The 15535-nt window shown below is 45.1% G+C and overlaps 1 protein-coding gene across 17 annotated transcripts in view; it reads right to left on the bottom strand.

The window, feature by feature from the left end:
• EPHA5 (EPH receptor A5) overlaps positions 1-15535 on the bottom strand; it is a 208324-nt gene that overhangs the window by 69750 nt on the left and 123039 nt on the right. For 15 of the 17 annotated variants that reach the window (XM_069013426.1, XM_069013425.1, XM_069013428.1 and 12 more), the window contains one exon: positions 13501-13836. The exons of 1 other annotated variant lie outside the window; for it this stretch is intronic. In XM_069013426.1, the coding sequence (XP_068869527.1) occupies positions 13501-13836 (336 nt within the window). Of the gene's footprint in view, positions 1-10782; positions 11093-13500; positions 13837-15535 lie in introns of those variants that run through there. One more of the 17 variants, XM_069013434.1, reaches the window with a different exon arrangement.

The following is a 15535-nucleotide window of genomic DNA, read 5'->3' as shown; positions in this document are numbered from 1 at the left end:
TAAATAAATAAGGATTTGTTCTCAACATCACCAAAGAGTTTTCTCCTTTGCTTTGTTCTAGCTTACCAAGTGTGATCATGGAATTAAAGGAGAGAAAAAAATTTCCAGTTGCTGAAGTACTGCCACTGCTTCCCTGAAGCCATTTCACTGCTGTTTAAGATACCAGGGGGAGGAACGATGGTACCTGAAACAAAAGCAATCTCACTAGCTAATTCCTCCTGTTCTCCAGCCAATGTTTGCCATGAACTGTTTGCAGACTTACCTTTACTTTAATTACCAATACCACGAGACCAAAAGTATTGCCTGTTGGTTTAACGCTGATGCTGATAGACAAAACCTCTTACCTGCATCATCTGTGGAGATACTGGCAAACAGCTTACACCACAAGTAAAGAGTGCAAAGAAGCTTCTTTCTGAGACATGTGAGAGGGATGTAATGAAAGAATTGTGCCAAAGCCACTCAGACATGGAGGCACTGTCCTCGCAGTGAAGTCAATGGCAAAGTCCTTAGTTGACTACAGTGTGAAGGGAAAAAAGCCAGTACTGATACATCTCTGCTTTCAGTGTTACCTCCTGACATAAAAATGAGTGGACATCGTGGTCATCTGCATAAGAAGCTGGTTAGGTGAGGTTATAGCAAGGATAATGCAAACCAGTCCAAACCATTCTATGATTCTAAATGTGAGAATCCGCAACAATATGAATGCATGCGCTGGTGACAGTAAAATTTTTCCACTATTCATGCAGCATGGAGACAAATACTGTGATCTGTCTCTGTTGCCTTTTCTGAAGTGCTGCTTTATGACACAGTTAATAAATTAGCAAAAAAAAAAAAAAAAAAGTAACAGCCCTGCATCGCAGCAATTGCAAATGATCTTTGCCTTCCATCTTGGAAGAGGAGTAACAGAAGCCTCTGTTTGACCCCCTAATGATAATTTTGCTTGTGATAGGGGGGTGGTGGAAGGGAACTTGGAGTAAGCACCTTAAAATATAAGCGTGCAAATGATGCCATGATCTACAACCACCTTGTTTACCGTAATCCTTACCCACAGATATATCACCGTGCTCTTAACACATGCTGTACATCTTTCATTTTCTCACCCCTACTTTCCATTCTAATTGGAACTCAGTCTGTGAAATGTAATTAAACCTCTCATAAATACTGCCAGCAAGTGCACCCTTTTTCATCCAAGTAACTACTAACATCTTGGAGGACACCTCATCAACCTCTGAAAGAATATACACTAATGTATCTTCTCACACACCCCACTCAGGATGGGCAAGTCAATCTTCCCACCTTCCACATAATTAAAGTCATCCACATTAGGTACTTTTCCTTCACCACTCCCTCCCCTTCTCTGACACATGTATTACCCTGTCATCAGCTGCTTTCCTTTCATCTGATTTATTCTGTTTCTAATCACTGAGCAAATTCCAGTACTTTCGCCAAGACCTGGAGCAGTCCTATGCATCAGCTCAGCACCAGGTTTCTTATATTAAAAGACAGCACTTTCAACTCTCCTTTAAGAGGGATTATTTCCTGCAATCTACAGAGTTTATTCATGCCTGGGAGTGAAAAAAAATACCCTTTTCCATTCACAGTAAATGACTGTGACAATTACAATGAAATTCAATGGTACTTCAAAGACTGCTATGGGCCCTAAAGGTTGTGCAAGGCAGCCCGGGGACTGAATAAAGCCCAGTTAACCCAACAGGTGGCTTCATTTACTCTGTGAAAAATAGCTGCTGCTTCTCTTATAGAGGAAAACACTCCTAGACTCAGCCAAACGGCAGCTGTAAAATCATCTGACTTGTGGCATCTCTAAAATTTTCAAGCACCCTCACAGCAAAGGGAGAAGGCGGCTGCTGTGCCTGCCAAAGCACTCCTCCTGCTAGGGCAAAGTGCACAGAACTTCCATGGTCCAATGGTTTACAATCTATGTGCATGCCTCATCCACAGAATCATTACTTCTATGAGGCAGCGGAGCTGGAGGCAGGGGGACAGGACATCTGATAGTCCCATACTTCAGACATTTGGATATTCTCCCACCCAACCCCTGGCGCAGCCCCTTGGGCACCTGCTTGGGGCTCAGCCATGGGGACCAGGGAGCAGAGGGCTGCGTGACCCCAGAGTCTGACACAGCCCCGTGCAGTGGTGCCCCTGGCTGGGAGGCAGCCACCTCACCAGTCCCTGGCAGATGGGCTTGAGATCCAGGTTAAAAAGTTAAAGAGAGGCAGAGAAACCAAGAGGAGCCCCTGAAATCCTTGCTGAAGTGCTCAAGTGGATCAACAAAGTGTCAGTGTCTTTAGCAGTTTATTACTGCTATCGCTTGATTTTGTTAAGTGCTTTTTTTGGACCCTCATCAGTGAACAGTTGCCAAGCCACTCTAAATACTATTGCTGGCAGAGGCCAAATAAAACTCAACTGTATTTACTGAACAGGTAGCAATTGCTCTCTTGCTAGATATGAAATCAAAACGATCAGGATTTTAGTTACTTTTAATCACCTGGGCACTGGAATTGGTAGCAGCATGGAATGGACACTGTCACATTATTAACGACTCCCTTCTGAACAGACAAAGCACAGTTCACCAACCAGATGTATTAAAGGCAACACCTTCCAATGAGCTGAACTTGGATCAAATATTGTCTTTCCTGACAGAAGGTGCAAAAGAGGAAAGGAGGAAATTTTCACTCTTGCAAGCAATTAAGATTGGGAGCAAATGGGCCCCATGCCACACTTTTCCCCAAGCTATTCAGCACACTTCAGCTCACTAAATGCTTTGGATAAATACACCGTTGACTGACATTTCTATCTGTAATGCTGCAGTGAAACTGAAACCACAGTAATACTGAAACCGATTCAGAAAAAGCAACCCCAAACCCAACAGCCCATCTCCAGGGGACTCTGTCCAGCCTCTCGTTTCTGCTCTGAAGTTAGTTTGGGAAACAGGTTAGGAAACATTTCCAATGAATCTTAAGGCTCCAGCCCCATGGGAAGGGTTCAGCAGGGGCAGAGGAGCAGCAAGAAGAGTCCCAGCCCTGGTGTGTGTCCTCTGGCCCATCACACCACACCTCCATACCTCAGTTTCCCCATCAGTGAACCAGATGGCTGAAAAACCTCCCTGATGAAAGCAATGCACAAAGTTTTAGGCATCAAAATAACAATTTACTGACATTAGGTACCCCTTCCAATGCTGCTGTATCCATCAGGTCTGCATGCAGGAAAGCTGAGCCAACTTGCATTTATTTGCATAATGACCATGTACTTAACTTTCCAATTTTGTCCTAAATTAAGAACTGGACACTGTATAAACTGAATTTAAAATAGCAGTTCTCATTCATTGACCAATATCAGAAGATACAGGCAGAGTGTGAGGCCACAACAGATGCACAGTTGTTATTAGAGCACGAACAATATTATCAACTGACTACAGGGGATTTGTTTTGCTTTATAGAGATGTTCTGCAGGGGGTGCAAATAGCACTCAAAGCCCTCAGGGCTATTTGACTCTGGCAGAAGTCCCCCTTGAAGCCACAGCCAACATGTAGCAGAAGGTTTGGTGAAACACCCTGCTGCGGAAAGCACCCGGCATTTTGTCCTTCATGCACACCCAGCTTTGCTAGTTGCAGTCTGCAGTTTTGGAAAAGGTGGAGATGGGTCTGTGCCCTCATGTGCATCCTTGCCCAGTCATCCTCCAGTTCCTTTCCATCTCCTTGCAGGGGCCAAGTTGCAGCTGGGACAGAGTGATGGACAATAAATTAAATAACCCAGTTATTTCTGCAGCGACAGTCTTCCAGTTTACTGAACTGGGTGAGAGCACCTCTCTGTGGAAACTGTCCTTGCACGCCCAGGTGTTTAAAGACTCAGACCATAAGTCTCCAGCAAGGTCAGCAAACAATTTCATGCTCTTGGTGCTACCCCCCAGGAGAACAAGGCAGAACCACGGAGCTTCATGGCTTAATGACCCAAGGCAGGAACCCATTGCGGGGAAAGCAGAGCTCTGGAGATGACAGGATAATGGTGCGGTGCAGACCAGTCCCCCGTAATAAGCCACACTAATGCTGAACTGTGTGGAAGGCAACTCAGAAAATAGAAAAATTAATAATCTACTTGGCTGAACAGCACTTTCTCTCCTTGGATTGAGGCAAACTGCAGAAAGTTGGAAAGAATTTATGAAGAAATGGCACACATGGTCCCATAAACCCTTGCAAACTGAAGGAGGGAGGGGCAAGCCCAGTTTTCTGCTTTTACCTGATTCAGCTTTGCTTCCTTTCATCTCATGTAGGGGCAGAGAGCAAAGATGCACAAGTTTTGCACAGCAGGATGCAGAAGCACGGTGGGCAATCGTGCTGTGTATTCCTGGGAAGGCAGTAAGCAGTGCTAGTGCCCTCCACTGGCATTTTCCACCTAATTCTCCAAATTTGCTTTTGAGGCATTGTTGTCTCTCTCTGCAGAGCCCAGGGGCCACATGCAAAAGGCCCCTTGTACCACCTGGCACACCCACCACCCTTTGCCAAAACCCACAGGGCAGACTTTGTCAAATGCACAAGAGAATTTGCAAATTTTTCCATCCATTTCCACAGAGCAGTGCCCTCTCCAAGGCTTGCGAAAGCACGCAGAGGATCAGTCCAGCGTGGTCGGCCCCTCCGCACAAAGAGCAGTGAGTCGCCCCAGTTTGCTGCATTGCAGCAGAAAAACCCTCACCCAGCACCACCATAGCCAGTGGGTGCTCTGCATCAATTCACACAGGCCCTTTTGATCAGAGCCTGTATTCCTAGAAATTATCAAGCCTGAAGAAACAGGAAAAAAAATAAATAGTAATGCTTTCCTTCCGGTGATTTCTATTGTATTGATCTAGCCGCAAATCCCGTTAGTTACTTGCTTTGATCAGGACTGTTCCTCCAGGACCAGGAGATGCAGAAAGCATTCCATCACGCTGGCAAAAGAGCACATCTGAAGTGTGTTTTAATTAAGACCTTCCAGCTCTTGAGCTTTTTGCAGTATTTGCATGTAGCTGAACTTTGGCCCAGTGGCTGTAGAAGAAATACAGTTTATTGCTGGGCTGTCTGTCACCTTGACACTACTCTTGGCTCTTCAGATAGTGTTCTCCCCTCCCTGCTGTGTGTCCCCAGGCCCCCCCGTTAGTGGGGAAAGAAGGGGCAGTAAGCTGGGAAAAAGTACTAGCCAGCCCTACTACTCCTGCTACATTAGCCCTTTGCAAGAAATACAAGGGCCAGAAGTAGCATTTTGGAAATCTTTCAAGGAATGAGCAAGGGGTTTGCTGTTGAAATACATTATAACAGCAACCACAACAGAAAATGTGGAAAAACTTTACAAGCCTCACTGAAACAACACCTCTCCAATGAGAAGCAATCCAGGGGAGAAAAGCATTTCAGCCTGATACTGTAAAATACTGGGAACCTGTAATTCAGTTTAAATACAGCAAAATCCTTCTTGGGATACAGAAGCCAGCTTGCTGTGTGGTTGCAGACACCAGGCACAACAGCAACCAAGGGGAAAAAAATCTGGCCATATTAACAAATAAATATTACAAACTGCTTATTAGAGGAAGGGTCATGCTCAAGGCAAAAGAAAACAGACAGAAGGGAAAAGGGACCAGAGAACTTCTGGGTGGCCTTGCAGCACAGAAAGCCACCCTCTTCAAATGTGGGCCCAGTTAGGTAGCAATTTGGCACAAGGACACGAAGAGTGAAAGGTACCTGAACTGTCTGAGCTTTACCAAGCTGTCACAGACACCCACATAAAACAAGGGTGGGTAACCTCTGTGTTCTGTCCAGCACGTGTCCTGCACGTTCATACACACACAAATGCACACATGCTGCCATGCATGTACTTACACCTTCACACTCCTACAAATTCACTTCATCAGCATGAAGGGTGCATGGGAATGGAGAAATGCCCTGTGAAGCTGCTATACCCTGAGCAGTGCTTCTGTAGCACAGCTCACTCAATGCACAACTACAGAAATGCAGATGTTTAAACTCCTCTGTTTCCTCCACTGTTACATTTAACTTTTGACGGAGATTACTATAAAGAGCTTACTTGGTTTGGTAAAGAAACTGCAGCCAGAGAACAAGTGGGTTGTTTATTAAATGCCTACAAGTCCACTGCTATTTCTCTAACAGCACAGAAAGTATTTTTACATTATTTTTTGGCAATTTTGGAGTCCTGGTGTCTGAAGACTATTTTCAGAAGTATCATCTATGCAGACTGTTAAAAATATAAAACTACTTTTAATGCTAAAATCAGAGAAATAACATATCAGACAATGGAATTATCAGCTTGCAGACTGAGACTAAAGAGCTGAATGGGACTTTATTAGCAGTGAAATTCAACAACAACATTAATGGAGAAAAAAATCTATAAATTGATGTCATCTGGGCAGTGAAACCATTTCAGATGCTTTACTTTTGCTCTCTGCCAGGTACTGTGCTCAGCACAATACAAAGAGAACTCCTTGGCCTTGAAAACTGTGTTTTAAGGGGATGAGAATTAGATTAGTATAAAATTACTTAGCAATCCTTTAAAAATATGCCAGAAAAATGCTAAATAAAATTTTAAACCAGCTCTATCACTCTTGTAACACAAGTAATGCCCTGCAAAAACACAAGTTTCTTAAAGCTCTGACCTTGTGAAGCTCTTACTACATCTGATCGCAGCACGGCCTGCACTATGCTTTTTGGAAAATATCAGTATTTGCTACTCACTCCTCTAAAAACCTAGACTCCGATTGCCCAATATCTGCTACTTTATCCCAAGCCTGAGGCAATGCTGCTGGTGGGGATTCCAGTGGCTCTGGGATGTTACAGAGCGCTGTTAATCCTTCTGGTTGCAGCATCTCAAGCTGAGTATTCGGGCAGCTCTTTCTCCCTCACACCCATCTTCATGGCACCCCGTGGGTGCGGTCCATGGATTCATTTTCCCAGGTGTAACTTGGCATTTGCTTTTTGCACCTCATGCCTCACGAGCAGCATGCTTTGAAGGAGACTAGTTGCTTCACCATAAAGATGTTTGTCTCACTGCAACTGGGAGATGGTAAAACCTGCACCCTACTGCACAACACACAATGAATGTTATCAGCTGAATCTCATAAGGAGATCTTCAGCATTTTTCTTTCTCCCTTTTTCAGGAGGAGGGTGGATAGAGACAACTATTTCTTACTATTTGTATTTTCATCTAAAAATAAGATGTTTTGATTTCGTGTCAAAATTGAAAGGTCTGTCTGTAGATGGCAGAAAATGTTTTTTATTTCATCTTTTAATATCCTTATATATCAGCCATGGGGTTGTCTCACATACTTCCAGAATAAAAATTACCTCTAACTAAAAGTCATACTGTAATTTGGGGACATTTTTTCATATTCCAAAAACTTGTCTCAATATTCAAGCATGTATTTCTAATATGTGAAGTATAACAAGACGACTTATAACGAACTATGAAAAAGTAGCAATTACTGATTGGGGAGTTATAAATAAAACTGTAAAATATTAATCTGATCCATAATTCATTTGGTAGCAGACACCCAGCCATCTGGGCTGGGTTGAACTCATGACTCTGGAATAGGATGCTGGATGAAGATTTTGCATTCAGTATAAATGCAGCCATCACCAAAAACCAACAAAAAAATTCAAACAATAAACCTTTTGTACAACACTGGCTTTCAGGTTTTATTTTGCCAGTGTGTTTTCTTTTTACAACCTGCGATTGCATGCTCTGATTGCATGTGACCATGCTTCAAAAATATACCAAAATACTTCTTGAAGCTGATTACCAGCTTATGCATGGAACTTCACAAATGAAATTATTCTCTTTCTGGCTGAACCTTTACTGGCAGCTCAATACTAATTTTCACATCTCCCTGGACATGAAGGGTGTTCACAGCCTGCAGAAAGATCCTGCTGCAAGGGGCAGTGCAGGGTGCACTCAGCTTTAGATAGACACTGTGGTCTTTGAGGCAGTACAGTTTACTTCTGCATGTTAAAATACCCCTGTATTAGCCCATCCTGGTATGGAAGACATTCTTTGCTTTTAAGAGTACATTGTTCTAGGTTAAATGCTGCAATACCTGGGTTAACACAGTGGAAGCCAGTGCTGCATCTCTAAATGGCAGTGCTTTCCACAGAGACGGGCAATTGCAAACCTTAAAACCTCTATTTACGCCACTAATAGCTCCTCTCTGGCCAGTGTGAATCTAAAGCACAGTTTAAACCACCAGACATACCAAATTCATAAAGGATTGCCTGCAGCCATTAGAATTTTCTCAGAGTTCATAAAATGATTAGACAAATTCATGCGAGAAAAATCCATTAAGGTCTATAAAGTACAAGGAGGTGTTCCCTGGAGGTTGGAGAGCACTCCAAGGAGCACTGGTACGTGTCTGCCTCGTGCTCTTACCCCTTCTATGGCATCCACTAGTGACCACTGCTGGGAAGGGGATGCAGCCCAGTGGATCAAGTACTGTTACAATGGATGTTTAAACGCGAGCCCTGCGTAACATGCTGGTTGTGGAGAGGCAGTTTTACAGAAGTAAGCATCTGCTTAAGCTTTTTCAGACCCTAGGCCAGCGGTTCTGGCTGAAAAGTAGAGCTGCAAGACCGGTCTTAATTCTTGTGTGAGATGATGGAACATGCTGCCTCTACTGGAGCACCCTCTTGGAAATTTTCTGTTATTCCTGAAGAAAATAAGTAAAGTGCTCCCTTCCCTTTGCCAAACCAAACAAACTTGTGAAGACTTTAATGTGGGAAGAATCAGACCCTGAATGTTATAGGACTTGAACCCATCTGTTCCCAAAGGCAATCTCTATAAATGTGGTTCCCATCCCTTGCCTCATTTTCTGATGTCTTCTTCCCAGGCTGTCCAGGGCTGCAATCTCTGGGTTTCAAGAGCATGCAGATGCTGATGTAAGATTGCAGCAAGCTCTTCGTTGCAGGTTTCCCTCTCCGAATTGCCCCTGGCTGCTTTTCAAAGACTATACACAACCTGACTAAGGAAAACACCTTCTCCCTTGCTCCCCTCCACTGCAGCATCCTAGCCTGTGCAATTAGATTAGGTTTTCAGCACACTTCCCTGCTCCAAGAGCCTTCTAGTTCCTCCAAGCATCTAGTGGTTTTTTGGTCAAGTAAGAACCTAGCCATGCCTCCCAGAGCTACAGGTTGCCAGGTTCTGTCCTCCAACACCTTTGCTTAAAAAGCACTGCTGCTCCACAGGATGCAACTTATATCTCTGGTTTGGCCTCAGGCACGCAGACTCCTTGAGGCATTAGACACATTAACGCCTCCTCTGTTAGCAAGCACATCTCTATCTTTCTTCTCCTCCTTGCCCAGAAGGCTCAGAAATACCATAGAGGTCACAGAAGGGGATTGAACACTGGCTTCTGACTTTCAAAACAGGAAACAGGCAGGGGGTTTATCTGAAAACACACACAGAGAAGGTCTTTAAGTGCAAAGGAGTGTGTGGCATTTGGGATGCCGGCAGGAGAACTGCCCCACTCTCATACCCCCCACCTCCAGGCCAGTTCCGTGCCTGAAGCCATACCCAGCATGGGACTTGCTGACATCAAAAGCAAAGAAAATTGCTCAGCTGTTTAGGCTGGCTTAAAGGGAATACTCCTGGCAGGTTTTAAGCCTAGAAAGGTTTTAAATGTTGCATCTTTCCAGTGTGCTCCTGCGATAATACAACGGGTGAGCAGGCAACCATGAATCAAAACTGCTTGCTCCCTATGGACCCATTATGAGACACATCTCTGACCAAGACGTCACGGTAGGTGCTTTCTGTATACAGGGCAGATAAGATGAAAGACCTCAAGGGAGATGCACATCTCTGTCCAGAGCGACAGCATCCCTTAATCATCCAGCTTGGTGAAATCGCTGAGAAAAAAAAAAGGTCATGCAGTTGTCACTTAAAAAGCAAACTTCAATATTAGCAGTACACACAGACTGCTCTCTGGAAACTGTTTAAATAGGTGGAGGTTTCAAAAATATGAAAACTTGAGCAAAACCATGAGCAAGGGAAAGATGGCTAACTCAATCCTATCATTGCCACTTATGAATTATTCACTGTGCTCCATCCCATGTGCACGAGGCACACTTTTTAACACACAGTGAGACTGCATTACAGATGGCTCCCTGCCATCTGTGCTGGGAAGTCCCTTGGACACGTATTTTGCAGCAATGCCATAGGGAAAACCCATGCTTGGGTCAACTCCTGTGCCTACAAAGGGAAGAAGGTCCTCTACCTGCCTGCTCCAGCCCTAGGGTAGTCACAATGGAGGCCAGCACAATTTCTATCTCTCGTGGCTTGTGGCATTTGCTCACCCTTTCTAGACATAGGTTTTCCAGCAGAAAAACACCAGCAAAATCCCACAGAAGCAACAGAGGTTTGAGGATTGCAAGAGGATTACAGGAAAACTAGTCCTGTATTTGGAGCCTAAGGCCACAACATCCTGCATGGATCAGCCTCATTCCAAGTACAGTCAGGTCCCCAAGGACTGGGGCAACAGAAGCATGCTGGGGTCACCGGTGGAGATTAGCCATTGGCCTCTTCTTGTGCACAAAACTTTACTGCTCCCTTGCTGTATTTCCAAATCTGATTTCAAAAGTTCAGAGGAAAATTACATCAGTCTGAAAATGCCAGATGGATTGCCAGCACCAATTCTTTTATTCGTTATTTAAAATAGGGGAGAGAGGAAAAGGAACAAATTATTTTGGAGAAACCCACTTTATTTTCAGGAAGTAATCCCTTTGAGGGTCCAACCCAGAAGTAGTTTCTGCTGCCAAAAGCTGCCATGCCCAGAAGAGGTGGTGCACCTAAAGAGTCACTGACTGCACATTCTTTGCAGTTCTGAAATGAGCATGGTCTTCTTGGGATGGACAAAAGCCAAACCAACAAAACATACCCTGGCATTTCTCTGCAGTGCTGGGTTACTGAATACGTGCCAGTAGGACTCCAGCAGCCAGACCTATCCCATGGCATGCAATTTTTCAATTTCCTGCAGCCAACAGATCTTGTAGCAGGATTTCTCCTACTGCTGCAGTTGTCCTCGTGTCACTGGTTCAACTTCATTAACCAGCCTGAAAATATAATCACACCATCAGAAAACCTCTGCGAAGGAAAAAATGAGACACAAGAGCTGCACCTCTTGGAGGGAATTCCAGGGGGAAGGTGGGTGGCCTAAGACTCCCTGAAGCCACACGTGCCCAGCCTACTTTTACTTGAGAAAGGACTGCTGAAGGTGAGGCTTTTTAAGAGATATCCAGAATCACTGGGCATGGACCACTCCATTACTTGCCTCAAAGGATGCTTTTTGGAGGCACCTTAAAAAAAACAGATACTCACTTTCTATGCTTGGCAGTTAGTCTGATTTGCAAAGTCCCTCTTTCCATCTGCTTTATTTCTGGCATGGGCAAATTGATGATCAGCTGGGGGAGTGCTGAAAGAGCACATTACTGGGAAGTCCATTTGATGCTACAGCTCCAGCAGACAGGCTCAGCTCACCTCACAAACGCATGGTGGGACCAGCCAGAGAGACAACAAAATACAGTCACCACTGCTTTCTTTACACAGCAGTTTGATTGAACCTCCTGTTGAATCTGTACGTGAGAGTGTACAGATGAAATTTCAACACCACACAGGGTATTAAACACTAGTATCTCCCCTGATTGTGGCTCCACTAAGGTAAACAGCAAGACTTAACCAGAAGCTACACTTACCCACTTGTCCTTAGCACGAGACACATTTGTCACAGGTTTACCATTTCCTATGACAGACCTTCCAATACGAAGCTGGAAGTGATAACTGTGCAAGGGGGTTATTCTTGGCCTGATGCACAGAAAGGCTGCTATGTGGATAAATCCTGCTGCAGGTATGGGGAGTTTGAGACGTAAGTCACAAACCAGGACCATTTCCTCACTGTCTACACTGATCAGCAAGGTATCATCTCCTCATGCACAGCTACATTTACTGAGATTTATGTGGATTTAACACCACACATCAGGGAAAATCCAGTGGCAGCAATGAAATACCAATGCAAACCCACTAACAGGAAAATACACTTCTTCCAACAGCAGAGTTACTGGCAGCAGTCTTCACAACAGGAAAACAGTAAACAGCATTAGGACCATGACACCCACTGATCTGCACTAAACAGGTGCCTTCAACGGGTGTCATACTGCAGTCCTCTAATATTCCTCCAGCAGATTCCATGCTGCATCTATCAGCAGCATTCCCAGCATGCCTTTATTTCCTCTCCTCAAGAAACATCTGAATGATCTGTTCAACACTTCAACAATCCAGTTTAATTACCAGGACAGGGATCTGCACTTTCTTGTTGCTGGCTGCCAAGCCTGTGTACACCTGGGTAGCAGGAATGAGATGCAGCCCTGCTCCAGCTAGTGTTCTTCTGCTCCACAGTGAGGATCTGCCAATCTACATCCAGCTGTCACACTGAATTGCCCCCTGGGTTTCCTGGCTAAACCTTGTCTGGAGAAGGCAGGGGGGTGGCTCCAGTGGTCTGGCAGCACAGTCCTCACAGTCTCAAATGCCACCTGTTAACAGTCCTGGAAGGGCTTCACGGTGGATAAATGCCACTGGGGAGCCCTGAATTAAATGGCAGGAAGTAAGCTGGGTAGGCAAAGGGAGAGACCCTAAAACACAGAGCATGAGGGGACAAGAGAAGGACAGGTCAGTCTCCGGGGCTTTACAGAAGTTGTGTGATGTGCCTGGTGTGTTGATGCACATGGAAGGAGATGTAATTATGTTCTTGCCTCCCATCACACCTCCAAGTGACAGGGGACAATGGCTACTCCATGCCTGTGTCCAAAGTGACAGCTCATTTCAACTGCTGGGCAAAGGAAGGGCAGACAAATGAGAGCCCTGGACAAAGGAATAAACCAGTCTACATCGTCTCTGTCTGTACAGTGCAAAACCAAGAAAAACACAGTATGAGTGACATCTTAGCCCTACCTTGTTGGAGAAGCAGTGACAATGTACCTCACCAGCCTGAGCCCAGTCATTTTAGCATCACAGTGTAGAAGAGGGATTAAATTTCCTAAGGTCACTCAAAACAATTTTCTTAGGATAACTGTTTGTAAAGTTAAGATGTTTTAGCCATTTTTAATCAAAATGGACACTTAGAAATTTTCTTTTCCCAACAGGAAAGACAGCCCTTTTTTCTTCTGGTTTAGCAGATGGATACACCAACATGCAAAGAAGTGGAGGTATCTCCAAGTAGCTTAGTGTAAAAGGAAAAAGTCACAAAGCCTAAAAATGTGTCCTACTGAAAGGAAACCTACTGAAGACTGCAGTAATTGTAACCTGTGCAACATAAGCACTGCCCACCTCCCACCTCCCATATTTGAAGAGGCCAGAGTCCAGCCCTCCGCGCTGGAGACTTCCACCCTTTCCAAAGGGAGGTCTGCACTGGGTCTGACTGGCTCAGGCTCCCACCCCAGACATTCCCCCAGGCTGAAGATCCACTTACCTGCCTGGTTTGTGGTTACATTTACAGACACAAACTGCCGGGCTTCAGGGTTCTGGTCGGACACTCCATTCACTGCCTCAATTTCAAAGGTATAGTTTGTATGAGCAAGCAGATCCACCATCATGACAGAGGTGTTTTTCAGGCCGGTTTGCTGGGGGAGGTACCTGACATGACCGCCACACGCCTCACACAGACCCGAGTGTGAGTTGCACTTCTTGCATGCAATATAATAAGACACATCTTTCCTTCCACCAGTATCAGCAGGGGGAATCCATTCCAGAAAGACACTAGTCTCGTTAACATTTGAGATGGCACTCCGAGGAGCAGAGGGGGGTCCTGGTTTGTAAAGTGAGAAAAACACATGGTAAAAACAGTATTATCAGTCATCCTGCTCGCTACTACTCTCTAGGCTGAAAAGAGATGCCCCGTTGCTCACGTGTCAGAGAGTACATGGGGACCATTTACAACAACACCTGAAGAACTGGGAAAACAGGGATTTGTTTTGAGCACTCTCACCTCACTCAAGAGATCTGTGTCTCTTGTGGGATGCAGTCACCTGTGTGGGAGGACACGACACAAAGGCTGGGTCAAACCCAACAGGAGGAGCACTGCACCCTGGGGCATTGCCTCTGGTGCTCTCCTTGCTCTTCGGCAAAGGGATTAGCAAGTCTTTGCCCTGTGCAAGTCACTGTTGGCTTCACTAGGGGCAAGATTCCCCCTCCTCACCCCACTGCCCCTATATCACTACCTCTAGGTCCTAAAAACCAGACACACACTGAGGTTTTCACACTACTTAGGTACTCAACTCAGATGCCAAATCTTTCCTCTGTGTGTACCCGCCTCTTCCCATCAGCCATTTGGCAGCAGTGAAACCCTAAGCTTGGGTATCCAAATTACACTTAAGCGAGACGCTCGATGTAGCCCAAAGCAGATGGTGATCTGCATGGGCCACTGGAAACACGGCCGTATCCAGCCACTCCATGGCAGCCCTCCTGGTCCCCGCCAGGCTGTAGCACGGCTGGTTGCCCACGGAGCACTTGCTTACTTTTGCCAAGCCTCCCCGCTCGGGATGCCAGCATGGCGTTGGCAAGGCTATCCAAGGAGGAACAGCTGCTGCAGAGGTACCAGAGCACCTGCAGAAAGTGAGCTGTTTCTCTTCATCCTGGTGGGAGAGGCCACAGCTGGGCAAGCAAAGCCCTCCTGGAGGCACCTTCAAGACTGCTTCCTTGCAGAAAGGGCTGCAAGGGTTTTGTTTTTAACAGGCTTGTGTTGCAGATGAAGGGCAAGCTGCAGATACACCCTGAAGACAATGTGAAAGGACAAGCAGGAGTCTCATGCAAGATATCCACGTGTTAAGTACTCAGGGAATACTAATGAATGAGGAAGAGAGGGGAAATTTATAAAAGCAAGCCAGGATGGATTTTAGTCACAGCACCATCAGAAACTATACAGCAAAGGCTGGGGTTTTTCTGAGGGAAGGCAATGCAACACATTCCTCTTCAGTTTGAATGAAGTTGTCAAAACCCATGAGCAGTTCCTTGAAAAGAGTGAGACAAGTAGCTTCACTAGCTAGACATCCATACGAATCTAACAGGCTGACTTAGGCTGTCATCTTCACATTTTGTTGTGATAATTAAACTAAATTTGTTATTTAAAACAGGCAGTGTACTGCAAAAATAAAATCACCTTATAAACCAGAAGCATTCTCCTCCACTTCCTTTTTCTATTCCCCTCTCTGAGTCTGTAAAATTGGTAACACTGATAAACTGAAACACTGTCAGGATTTCGACTCAAACTATTCTGATTCAATGAGAAACTCGCTGCCAGAGGAAATAAATAATCCTGATGTATTTTTATATTTTTCAGAGGAAAAGCAGTTGAAGAAAAAAGCTGAGTTAGCTTAGGAAATGCCAGATCATCTTTGTTTTGTTCTGTGATCCCTTCAGATCCCTAGAAACATGAAGCAATCCACTCCCAAGCTGCACCCCAGGGATCCAGCACTATTTAGCTAATGACACTATCATACAGCCCAGGT

Source organism: Aphelocoma coerulescens, chromosome 4, assembly GCF_041296385.1.
Source record: "Aphelocoma coerulescens isolate FSJ_1873_10779 chromosome 4, UR_Acoe_1.0, whole genome shotgun sequence".
Taxonomy (NCBI): Eukaryota; Metazoa; Chordata; class Aves; order Passeriformes; family Corvidae; genus Aphelocoma; species Aphelocoma coerulescens.
Note: the sequence above shows the minus strand (reverse complement) of the source record. Positions and strands in the feature narration are given on the sequence as shown.